Source organism: Rattus norvegicus, chromosome 19 (assembly GCF_021556685.1).
Source record: "Rattus norvegicus strain SHRSP/BbbUtx chromosome 19, alternate assembly SHRSP_T2T, whole genome shotgun sequence".
In the NCBI taxonomy this organism is placed as follows: domain Eukaryota; kingdom Metazoa; phylum Chordata; class Mammalia; order Rodentia; family Muridae; genus Rattus; species Rattus norvegicus.
The window spans coordinates 38,456,437-38,469,496 of record NC_141552.1 but is presented as its reverse complement, the minus strand read 5'-3'; the positions used below and the strand labels follow the sequence as shown (position 1 = coordinate 38,469,496).

The window sequence follows — 13,060 nt, the reverse complement described above, 5'->3', positions numbered from 1 at the left end:
CACACATGCACGCGCATGCACACATGCACACACACGCACGCACATGCACACATGCACACACATACATGCACGCGCATGCACGCATGCGCACACACACACACACACACACACACACACACACACACATTTCCAAATTCATAAAGAGAGAGACCTGAAAGTAACAGTCAACAGCGTTTTGTGTGTGGTGCTAAGATCAAACCCAAAGTCTCCAGCGCACTAAGAAAGCTCCAACCCCTAGCCACCCTCTTTCTTATATTTTATTACATTTATTTATTTTCTCCATACCCGTGTCTAGTCATCTGTTTGGGGTGACAAGCCTGTGGAGATCAGAGGACAACTTACAGAAAATAGGTTCTCCTTCCAACATGTACCCTCCCCACAGCTTCTTGTAAAGCATACAAGTGTCCAAGCACTGGGACATACATTTGCATGTATACATACAGTCCCACTAACTAACAAATACGGAAGCACAAATATAGAACTATCCCCCAAAGCCCTACATTCTCCCCGTCCCTCCCTCCCTCTTTCTCCCCAACTCCCCCTTCCTCTCCCACGTTTCTCCCCTCCCCCACCCTGAACTTTATAGATCGGAAAACCAAGGCACTGAGGACTGGAGGGACTTGCTGAAGATGGCAGCCCCTCCTGACTCCCGGGAGAGGCTAAGGCCGGGCGCCCCCTTCTGGCCCAGCCCTATAAGATGGTGTGGGGCCGCGGCGGCGCGCTCGGGGTGGGCACGCGCCTGATGTAACCATGGCACCCTCTTGGCACGCGCGGCCCGCGCGCGGGGAAGGCGGGGCGGGCGCGTTGCCATGGTGCTGGCCGGCCTCCTGAATGCCGCATTGTTCACAGCGGCGCCCCGGCTGGGCTGTCCGGGACCCACCCGGACCCACCCGGGCTGGCCTGGAGAGAAGGAAAGGCAGCAGGGATGCAGTGAAACGAATATGGAGAGACAGTGGTAAAGAGAGAAATACAGAGTTAAAGATAGGAAGAGGTGGACAGAGAGATGTACAAGAAAGATTTAGGGATGGGAGTCACCGACAAGAGAAGGTGGAGTAGTAAGGGAAAGGGGACAGACCAACTCGGTGACGCGTGTAAATCCTGCAGGAGCAGCTGAGGCTCGTGAGTGTGAGGCCAGTGTCAGTTACATGTCAGGACCCTGTCTCTTAAAAAAGCGAGGAGGGGTCAGTGGGAAGTAGCTGAGGTGGGCAGCTCAGTCGGCCAAGTGTAGAGAGACATGTGGACCTGAGTTTGACTCCCCAGTACCCATGTACAAAACTTGACAGGCATGGAACACAGGCTCTGGGGGATGCCTTCCAGGCTCAGTAATAGACTCTGCCTACAAAAAAAAAAAAAAAAAAAAAAAGTGGAAGGCAAGTTGGGCATGGGGGTGAGCATCTTCAGTCCCAATACAGGCATCGAGAGCATTGTAAATCACAGGCTAACTGGGTCAACACGGTGAGTTTCAGGTCACAGAAGGCTACCAAGCTCCACCCAGCCTGAGAAGGGAAGAAACGGAACAGTTGAGGAAGACAACTGAGATCAATCTCTGGCCTCCACACACGTGTGCATGCACACACAGAAGCACATACATGTGTATACTAGAGAAGGGGGCAAGCGGGAGTGACAGCCATGGATGGAGAAAGCAATGTTTAGAATCCAAGAGGAAGGGATGGAGAGATGAGAGGGGCTTCCAGGAGGAAGGGTAGAGGGAGAAGACCAAGCAGAGACAATAAGGGAGAGGAAAGAGAACAGGGTTTGAACAGTAAAGTGCCAAGACTCAGGGGGGCTTCACTGCTCCTGGATGTGCCTGGCAATCGGGTGAGGTGGGGACAAGACCCTAGGTTAGATGAAGCCAGGTTCAGAGAGAGCTGGTGGGTCTATTCATGGGTTGACAGATGTGGGGCCAGATGTATGCAGACATGAGGAGTGTCCCAAGAGAGGCTTAGAGATTCAGTGCTGATTCCTACTCCAAGTCTCTAGTCCCCACCACCCTGTCCTTGATCCACTGACTCGACTTGATACTCCCAGAATGTCCCCCTTGTCCTGCTAAGAAAGTGTCATTCGTACAGAGACACAGCTTTCCATATACTGCTCCTGACACTCCAGAATGCCTTCCTCCAGGGGCACACACCATAGCCCTTAGAGCGCTTACGGGCATAACCATGGCAATTATAAACACATGACATAGTGCAAGGACTCCTACCCCATGTCACAGTAATGCCTCCCAGACACAGTCCTAGAGAGCACATTGGACCTTGGCATCATCCAAGGGTCAGATAAAATCACACACCTTGTAGCCAAGGATGGTGGTGACATCTGCAACCCCAGCACTCTGAAGGCAGGAGCAGGGAGATCTCTGAGTTCAGGGCAAGATTGGTCTAATAGAGTGAGTACCCAGGGCTACATAGAGACTCTATCAGAAACCCAACGAAACAACCACAACAAAACCTTTAGAGGTTACAGGAACTGTGTCACAAGAGGCCAGACACAGCCTCCTCAAATGTTCAACATCTTACACCCTGTCTGTCCAAGAATCCCTTTTGTAGGACTGTGGAGGGAGGCCCACTATCCAGATTTGAGTTGTGAGAGCTGAGAGGCATCAGTCCTTAGGTGAGATTTGGGATGGAAGAGAAGCACCAGAAAGTTACTCCCAGTCAGTCCCCCTCTAAAAGTTGGGTCATGCAAGTACTTTGTAGACCCACAGCTAGGTCAATCCAGCCGAAATCTAGACCAATGGCGGCCTCTGGTGGTTAAATGTTGTCTCTACACCTATCTTTAGGGGGCAGAGCGACAGGTCCAGGAGTAGCACAAAGCTAAGAGCCCAGAAGTAAGAACCCAGACCTAGAACTCAGTCTATGTAATTCATGTCCTTAAACTCATAATCACAGTATAAGTTCAGGGGGTCATGGTCAGTCTGAGCAGTATGGCAACTGCTTAGAATCCTAGCAAGATTCTTTTATCTAGTACGATAGAGAGCTTTTATCTAGTATATACAGGTTCGATCTCCAGCATCAGAAGACTCTAAAGGGGTTGGGGATTTAGCTCAGTGGTAGAGCGCTTGCTAGGCGCAAGGCTCTGGGTTCAGTCCCCAGCTCCGAAAAAAAGAAAAGAAAAAAAAAGGACTTTAAACTCCAAAAATCCTGAGATAGAAACATTAGGTCCAAGAATGCAGGACCCAGAATCTAAAACCCAGGTTCACTTTCCAGAATCCAAAAAGACGAGATCCCATTGTTCGAAATTGGAATCTCGAACCGAGAATATAGCTCTAAAAACAGAGAAACCCAAAACAGGCCTCAATATCCGGGAGTCCTGGGTCTTTGTTAGAGCTCTCTGGATTGGAGCTGGGCTGTTAAGAGCAGGCACAGGCGGAAGGGACAGGAGAGAATCTGGGGTGAATATTTACAGCCTCTGCCAGCTGCTGACTACACACACACACACACACACACACACACAGAGAGAGAGAGAGAGAGAGACAGACAGACAGACAGACAGACAGATTCATACCTCCACCACACACGCAGTCTATAAGAACTACGGCACTGATACCTTCTGATGCACACACACAATCACGCACACTACAAGAACTCACACCATCATCCTAAGACAAGTGAAGAGACTGCAGAGAAGCCTTGGCAGCTACACAGCCCCTGGAAAGCAGACCCCAGGGATGGAGCCCACTGTGCACCATTCCTCTCTTAGCATACCAATAGACATGCTTACCTGGGTACCCATACATTGTCATAGCCATTTCCTTCTTTCCACCCCACCAAACCTCAGACACACAGCCACCACTCAGAAACAAACCCTGAGATCCCCAATGCTGTGTCCGGACACATTAGGGAAGAACAGCAAAGGAGTCTAGGATGAGTGTGTGTATACTCATAATGTATGAGCACGTGTACACACACACACACACACACACACACACACACACACACACACACACACACACACTGCAGAAGAGCTTCATGCCTTGGCAGCTACACAGCCCCTGGGAACCAGACCCCAGGGATGGGGCTCACCGTGCACCCCCTTATCCACCCCAGCCCTCCCCTGCCTGGCCGGCTGGCGAGCTTTAATACAGATGCCAAACTCATAATTGTAACTGAGGGTGACAGGGTCACCTTGAGCCCCAGATGCTCGCACGATGACAGATGGCGTTGGCAAACCTGATTAGCAGCCCCCGGTGCCAGAGCCTGTGGCACCTGCCTCCCCGCCCTTCCCCCTACTCCCCCAGCACTCATTACCCACCCATTACTGGGCCTGGGGGGGCAGCAGTGGGGGCCGACTGGCACTGCCTGGGAGGGCGCAGTGACTCTGCCCCCCCTGGCACCAAGGTTCCCAGCTGGCTCTTCAGGCTGGCAGGAGGTGGGCACAGCTGAGGTGGAGAGATGCGGGCATCTTGTGCCCGCCAGAAAAGGGGTGCCTGGGTTGAGCTGCCAGCTCAGACACTGCATGAGGTTTGCCACCAAGCTCTAGGGACAGGCAGGAGGGCGCTTCCCCCGGCCCCCCAGGGCTCCATGACCCTCCCTCTAGGTCAGTCTTGGGAGCTGGCAGTCAGGCAGGTTCCCACCCCTCTGTTCAGGCCTGTAAGGTCAGGGGTCGAAGCTCCCACGCCGTGCTGTCCCATCTGTTTCCTTGTGGGGGGGCCCTCCTGTTCCCCCTCACCTGGAGCCTTCCTTCCTGAGGCAGGAAGAGGGCCAGGGAGGGGGGGCGCTTGACCAGCTCCCTCCACCCGGCACTGGGGGGGCATTTGGAGGCGACGCTGCCACATGTCTCTGAGTCTCTGCCAGACGGGCCCATCTGCCAGAGCCCTGTTTCCAGCCGCCCAGAGCTAGGCTGCCTGGCTGCCGCACACCCTGCCCCCCAGCTGAAAAGGGAGACCCCCTACCCAGGAAATCCTAGTCAGAAAGAAGCACGCACAGCTGGACTTGGCCAACCTTTATGGTTCCCATGGAATGCCAGGCTGGGCATGAGGCTGCTGCGGGGACTGGGGTGGGGCAATAAGGGAAACCCCAGCTACTGTCTGTCAATGAGAGGCAGCTGCGCACACGCGGGGTCGCCTCTGGTTGGGGCCAGGTTTTCCCAGCAGCTGCTTCCCGCTTGCCTGCCACAGTTTTTTGTTGTTGTTGCTGCTGCTGCTGCTGCTGTTCTGGTGTCCCTAGAACAGGGTCATCTTTGCTGAGTGTCCGGGTTTGGGTGGTGCTGTCGTCGTAGCAGTTGGGAGTGTCTGTCTTGGACACTGAGACGCGGTGCCACCTAGTGGCTGAGAGTGGAACCCCGGGCTGAGGGAGGAGGAGCTCAGCAGGGAGGTGTGCTGCGCGTGCGTGCGTCAGGGCTGTGTCTCAAGCCCTTCCTTTATTCCCCTCTCCCGAAAAGTGACAGTGCTTCAACAGCTTCGGTTTCCTCATCTGTAAAATGACTCGTGGTGAAATTCTACCTTGTGAGACTGCTGAGGTTTGATTCCTGAGGATGACATGAGTTAGTGATTGTGGCATGAACGCTCCCTCCTACACAGGGCTAATCAGACACTACAGTTCATTTTCACCTTTTTTTCTCCACATATCATATAAGAATAGAACCCAGGGCTTCATGCATGGTAGGCAAGCCCTCTCCCGCTGAGTTACACTCCAGCCCCACATTCTATGACTATTAGTGGTCTAAACCCATGACTAGGGGACCATGTCTAGCATTCTGGGACCTTCTGGACCTTCCAGCCCTGCTCTCTCGACCTGATATTCGTCACTCAGGTCACGTCTTTCTACTGAGTCTCCTGCTTCTTTCCAAGGTTTGTGTCCTGCACATTCCTCTAGGATGCTCAGCTCACAGCCTCGGGTGGCACTGACACTTCTGGACCAATACAGTGGAAATCCTCACCCGCCGAGGGGAGGCTGATTGGCCAGCTCCACACCACAGTGCCACCGATGTCCAGCGCCTTCGAGATGGCACACAGCTGTTGCAGAGGACTACAGGACTGGGATCTGAGCTGGGAATGTAGAAGGAGGAACAGTGGCCAAAACAGAGATGGTTAAGGACCCGGGCACTCGTGCAACCAGGCCTGGAGATCACCTGCAAACAGAGACAGGAGGACAGTCAGCACTGTGGAGTCTAGGGTAGAGGGATGAGAATAATTTCAACCACTTCTACTCGGACAGAAAGATACCAGGGTGCTGAAGGCCAATGGCCTGGGGGTCAATTCTGATTCCCCCTCCTAGTTTGTGTGGCCTGCAGCAGCTTACTCCACCTTTCCACACTCTTGCTTGCATAAAATCTTCTAAACGCAAGGCTGGTGAGCTTCATGAGGTGATGTGGTGCAAGCATGGAGACCCCAGTGGTCACGTAAAATGGGACCCCTGGGAAGGTGAAGATGGGAGGCCCCCTGGGGGCTGCTGGCTGTTGGGTTCAACCTAGCTGAATTGGTAAGCTCTGGGTTCAGTGAGCTGCTGGGTTCAATTCCCAGCACCCACTTGGCAACTCACAACTTCTCCATTTCAGAGGATCTGGCACCTTCTTTTGGGCACCAAGCATGTGTGTAGAACGCAGACATACATGCATGCATGCAAAATGCCCATAGATTTGATTTTATTTACTTGTTTATTGTTTATTTCAACACAGGGTTTCTCTGTGTAGCCGTGGCTGTCCTGGAACTCACTCTATAGACCAGACAGCCCTGAACTCAGAGATCTGCCTCCCAAGTGCTGGGATTAAAGGCACGGGCCACCTTTGAATTGCCTGACAATTTAACTCTTTTAAGAAGTTAAAAGAGCAGTTGGGGACACTGAAGCCAACTGCTGTCCTTGACACACACGTGAGCCTATACACATACTCCCAAACAAAACCATCCAAAATTAAACTAGAAGGCTGGGTCTGGTGATGCAGACATCGCAGCCAGTCCAGAGGCCAAGATAAGGGGATCTCAAGTTCAAGACCCACGCAGGAAACTCACTGAGACCCTGGGTCAAACAAAATAAATAGAAAAATCGAGCTGAGGGCATAGCTCAGGCATAGAGCACTTGCCTAGCATGTCTGAGGCCCAGGTTCCGTTCCCAGCACTACAAGAAAATAATAAAAATCATATTGGGGGTGGAGGGCTAGAGCTGGCTCATCAGTTAAGAGCTGCGCTTGCTGTTACAGAAGACTTGGATTCTGTTCCCACATGGTGGCTCATAACTGTCCAGAACTCCAGCTCCAGGGACCTGACACCCTCTTCTGGCTTCATATTAGGCACACACCAGGTATACATGCAGTAGACAAAACATACACATGAAGATATTTTCACTTTGGGGGCTAGAGAGATGGCTCAGAGGTTAAGAGCACTAAATCGGTCTTCTAAAAATATTTTAATTTTTTAAAGTCTGGGATGGTTATTCATACCTGTGGTCTAAACATTTGGGAGACTAAAGCAGGAGAATTGAGTTTGAGACCAACCTTGGCAGCACAGTCATCTCTATGCAACGTGGGCTATAGTGTGAAACGCTATGTTTTTATTGTTTTAAATTAATTTGTCACAGGTGGGGGGGGTTGTATGTCAAGGTTCCCATGTAGAAGCCAAGAGACAAACTGTGGGAGTCAGCTCTCTCCTTCCACTCTGTGAGTCCCGGGAATCAAACTCATTGTCAAGCTTGCTGACAAGTTTCTTTAGCCACTGAACCATTTCTCCACCCTCTGAAATGCTTTCTAAACACACACACACACACACACACACACACACACACACACACACACACACACCTCGCACACACTCGGGTCAGCAAAATAGCTCAGTAGGCAAAGGCACTTACTGCCAAGTCTGACAGTGAAGGAAAAATTGTCACAAGCTATCTTGTGCCCTTCACACTTGGACCATGGGACACACACACACACACACACACACACACACACACACACACACACTCATACTCATAGGTAAGTGAAATTACCTGGCGATAGTGGCACACACTTTTAATCCAAGAGGCTGGCACATCTCTGGGTTAGAGGCCAGCCTGAACTACAGAGTGAGTTCCAGGTTGCAGAGAAACCTTGTCTTGAAAAACCAAAAATGGGGTTGGGGATTTAGCTCAGTGGTAGAGCGCTTGCCTAGCAAGTGCAAGGCCCTGGGTTCGGTCCCCAGCTCCGAAAAAAAAAAAAAAAAAAAAAAAAAAGAAAGAAAGAAAAACCAAAAATAATAAAAGGACAAGAGAGATGGCTTGGCAAATGCATGCATGCACACATGTTAAGAGCACCCAGTTAAGAATGCTAACTGTTCTTTCAGAGGACCCAGGTTCAATTCCCAGCACCTACATGGCAGCTCACAACTTTAATTCCAGGATCCAATACCTTCACACAATCAGACAGGCAGTCAGAACAACAATGTACATAAAATATAAATACATTTGGGCCAGGCACGGTGGTACATGCCTCTAATCCCAGCTCTTCAGAGTCAGAGGCAGGAAGATCTCTTTGACTACAAAGTGGTTTCCAGCATTGCCAGGGCTGTTACACAAAGAAACTCTGTCTCAAACACCCAATAAATTAATTAAAATGTAAGTATAGTTACATTTTTTTGAGACAGGGTCTTACTATGTAGCCCTAGCTAGATAGAATTTGCTGTGTAGACCAGGCTGGCTTGGAACTCCCAGAGAAATATCTTCTGCTTCTCAAGTGTTGGGACTAGAGGTATACATCACCATGCTAAGAATAATAAAGAAAAAATTAAAAGGGAAAAGAAGAAACCACCTGAAACTTTCAAAGGTTTTTGTTCCTTGTAAGAAGTTTCATGTAGCCCAGGCAGGCCCCAAACTCATTCTTTAGCAGAAATTGGCCTTGAATTCCTTATTCTTTAGCCTCAGTCCACAACGTGGTACTCTATTCATTCCCACAGCTCTGGGTTCCACTCCCAGCTCTGGAATTAAAAAGGAGGCCGGCCCTGCCCCCACCATGCTGTCCCTGATAAACCCAGATTCATTCTGTCTTCCCCGTGGTGATGAGGCCAGTACTAATGTGTCCCTGTTTCCAAACGAGGAAACAGAGGCTTGGGGCTGCCTGAGATTACAGAGCTGCAGGGAGGCTGCCAGGCTACAGTGTCTTGTGCCATCCGGGGCCGGTGCAGCTCTGGGCTCAGCAGTGAGCTAGAGTCCAAGCCAAGTTTCATCCTGCTAGGTCAGCCATTGGCGGGTGGCAGAACTGGAACGTGGGGTGGGTATGGAGATGTGTGTAACCCCGGGATTCAGAAGCTGGGGATCACAAGTTCCAGGCCAGCCTGAGCTATTTGGTGAGACTTATCTTGAAAGGAAAAAAAAATAGATTTGGGGCCAAATTGGTCAATCCTGGTCTCCTAAATTCCCGGGTTTGATAGGCAAATAGCAAGCCAGGGATTTGGGGGAACTGATGCCCTACTGAGCATGGCTAGAAGCACTCTGTGTGAAGCCGTGATATCTACGTTTTAAAGCTAAGGAAAGGGTTAGCGAAGGCAAGCTATAGACACCAACAATAAATCAGGATTTGAACTCAGCACAGAACAAGAATTCCCAAAGCCCTTTTGAAACACTGATTGCAGATATGAAATTGTTTCTTGTTTGGGCTGCCCTACAGCCCACGAGAAGCGTGTGCTACTAGTCATTCATTCGTTTGTTCGTTCATTCGTTCATTCATTCAACATGTCCACTGTGTGGCTGTCCCTGTTGTAGGTCTTGGGGACAGGAACATTAGAAGGGAAAAAAATCAGACAACCTCTCCCCTGAAATGGGAGCGTAACTCAGGATGAAGAGCACTTGTCTAGGATACTTGAGATCCTGGGTTCCAACTCTAACACCACCAAAACTGGGCTGCTGGTTCATACCTGTAATTCCAGCATTCCGGAAGTAAGGGCAGGAAGATCAGAAGTTTATTAAACCAGCTCAAGTTGCATAAGACTTTAGCTGAAACATAACAACTATAGACAGACAGACACCTCTGCTCCAAGATAGGTGTGGTGACTCACACCTATGATCCCAACAGAAGGACTATCGAGTTAGAGGGCAGTCTGTGGTCCACAGTCCACAGTCCGGTACAAATTAGCAAACCCCCTGTCTAAACATACACACACCACACACACAAGAAAGCACGCAGTGTGCCAGGAGTGAAGGGATGAGTGGGAGGAGACCAAATTAGGGAAGTCAAAGAATGCGGACCCTTGTGGGCTCTGGGAACAAGGACTTTTGTTTAGAGGAAGGTTAGAGTCATGGGTGTTTGGAGGGGAGCCAGGGACATGGACCTGTCAATAGCTTCTTCCTTTCTTCCGGGCTGCCAAATAGGAAAACAGAATCAGCAGCTGGACATGTTGCTCAGTGGGTAGCGTTTGCCTCACAAGCATGAAGCCCTAGGTTCCTTGAACCAGGTTGACTGCACATACGAGGCGAGGTCCGAAGTGGAATATTTTGTTGTTGTTGTTTTCTTTTGTTTGTTTTTGGATTTTGAGCCAAAGAGTCTCTGTGCCACCCTGGCTGACCTGGAACTCTGTAGACCAGGCTGGGAGAATGGAATCTTTAGTTACATAGTTTCAGCCTACCCTACATAAGTTCAGCCTTACCCTAAGAGAAGTCAACCTGTGCTATAGGAACCCATGTCTAAGAGTATCTAAGAGAGAGAGAGAGAGAGAGAGAGAGAGAGAGAGAGAGAGAGAGAGAGAGAGAAAGAGAGAGAGAAGAGGAGGGGAGGGGGAGGGGGAGGGGGGAGAGGAGAGGAGAGGAGAGGAGAGAGGAGAGAGGAAACCAACCGCACAAGTGGAAAACCATTTGCCCCATTTGATAAGGAAGAAACCAAAAGTTCCTAGGCATTTAGATGGAAGATTCAGGACTTGATTGCAAATCTGCCTGGCCATATGACCTGTGCTCTGCTGGGAGTCCCCTCCCCGCCCCTACTGCTACCACCACCACAGACCTCAGCGTCACCAAAGATACCACCACCACCACCACCACCACAGACTCACCTGAACAAAGGGCAGAGCCTTACAAGTCTCCTGAAGCAGTTCCTGTGGCGCCAAGGGCAAAGGCACACCAGCAGCCACACTCTGCCCTCCCTGCGGCTCACCTGTCCCCTGCTGTTTGTTTTGCAGGCCCAGGAAGGCCTTCCAGCTACCTAGGGCAGAGATGGGCACCAGGGGATCCAGAGTCCGGCTCTGATTGGTAGCGGCCCAGGACTGAGCAGGGGTAGCTGGGGCCCTAGGTATCCCTGAGCCTGTGGGCAGCCAGGCCCCACTGAGCAGACCCAGCAGCGTGGTTAATTGGCCACGGAGCATCACTTGGCCGTGCAGTCGTCTGTCTGTCCTTTCTGTCTTGGAATGGGCTCAGGGTCCTGCGCAGTGGACCCTGCTGTCTAGTGTGTGAAGTCTGGGCTCTCCCAGACCTGCTTTTTACCTCTGTCCCCTCCTGAGGAGCCTGAGAGGTGTTTCTGGGAGCTCTCAGCAGGGAAGGGAGGGAAGCTGACCTGGCCATCCCACAGCTCCTCCCAGCCTGCTGAGAGTCCCTAGGAGGGGGTCGGGGTTGGGGGCGCTGAGCCTGCTCCGTGGGGACCATGAGAGTCAAGGAAGTCAGGTCCAGGACAGCAGCTAAGGGTCCTTTGAATCCTCGAACCCCATTCATCCACTTAGTGACATTGCACCCTTCGGTGCTGCCCTGCAGTTTCTTGGCTGTGCACCTTCATGAAAGGCCCATTAACCACCCTGGGCTTCATCCTCCTCTTCTGTAATAGGATGCTAGCAACAGCATGGGATACAACCTCAGAGGTTGTACTGGGGACTCAGAGAGACCTGAAAACACATGCCGATGCACATGTCTCGTGAACCCATACATTTTTCTGAGGAGGGAGCTTCTATGAATTATAAGCAGGAGCCCTGTACCCAAAAAATAGTGAATTAACTGGACTCCTACTGTCTTACTGGGTGGGGCCGAGACAAGACCTCCTGCTTATGTAGCTCAGACAGACCGTTATCTTGAGCTTCGTCCACCTCTGTCTCCTGAGATCAGAGATTACAGGTGTGGGCCACAACTCCCAGATCTGTCATCCCAACACATAACAAGCCGAGGCAGGAGGATCAGGAGTTTAAAGGCAGCCTGGCTAAAGAGTGATCTTGTTTCAAAGGAAAAAAATAGTAAAATGAAATAAATTTTAGAAGGTCAAGGTATGGGTTTCTGATACCTGGGCAGTCAGGGAAGACCCCTCTCCCCCCCAGAAGGTGACACTTTTACAAAGACCTGAGATGCTGATACAGGCGATGGGAACAGAGCGGTGGGAAGTACACAAAGGACTTGAGATTGCATCCCAGGCTTTGGGCCCTCGAGGCGCCTGGGGGGTCTGATCCAGCCCTTGTCGGTGCATCTCACACCCAGGTGAGGAGCAAGGCCCAGCGGCAGGAGCGTGAGAAGCTACGACCTGTGTCTTTCCCGCGGCGCGCTCGCCATCTGGCGGCCGCTCCCGGGACTGCGTGGCCGCTGCACCCTGGACACCAGCTTTCTCTGCTGCTCCCCAATCATCCTTTCTGATGTCCTCCAGGCAACCTACCAAAAGCTGCTGCTTACCCCAAACATTGCAGTGGCCTTGACCCTTTCTCTGCCAGAAACCCCACTTCTCACTCCCACCTCACTTCTTCTTTCTGGATGAGCGCACTCACCTCACCTCCCATTTTCTCCTTTGCTCCTCACTACAGCACTTCTGTCAGGTCAAGGCCCTTTGCTTACTCCCCTCCAAGGTTCCCATCTCCCTTCTGGAGCAGTCTAAAGACCTTTCCAAGTCCCACCCAATCCTGTACGGGGACCTCCATGATCTTTTCAACCTCGCCTACCCATTCTCTCCCCCACTTCCCCACCCTCTTTTCTCACTCTAGCCAGAGTTTCACCAAAGTTTCCAAGCTTCTCAGGCAGAGTTCCGCAATACCTTGCGGCTACCCAGCTGGCCTTCTGTACCCACAGATAAGTGATTTCAAGGATTCAAGCCACCCCAGTCTGAGGACTTTGTAATCAGGTAAGGCTATCAAATACAAGTGTTTAAACACAACACCAGGTACATTAGGTTTTCTGCCTTCTACAGTTTTGTTTCTTTTTTTGTT

The 13,060-nt window shown here is 51.2% G+C and overlaps 1 protein-coding gene across 1 annotated transcript; it reads right to left on the bottom strand.

Moving 5' to 3' along the window:
* Positions 1-5,728: 5,728 nt before the first annotated feature.
* On the bottom strand, positions 5,729-11,308 carry Dand5 (DAN domain BMP antagonist family member 5). The gene is made up of 2 exons (XM_087596657.1): positions 10,946-11,308; positions 5,729-6,069 (listed from the first exon to the last, which is right to left on the bottom strand). The coding sequence occupies exons 1-2, from the start codon at positions 11,252-11,254 to the stop codon at positions 5,824-5,826; spliced, it is 555 nt and encodes a 184-aa protein (XP_087452783.1). The 5' UTR covers positions 11,255-11,308; the 3' UTR covers positions 5,729-5,823.
* Between the last annotated feature and the right edge of the window lie 1,752 nt (positions 11,309-13,060).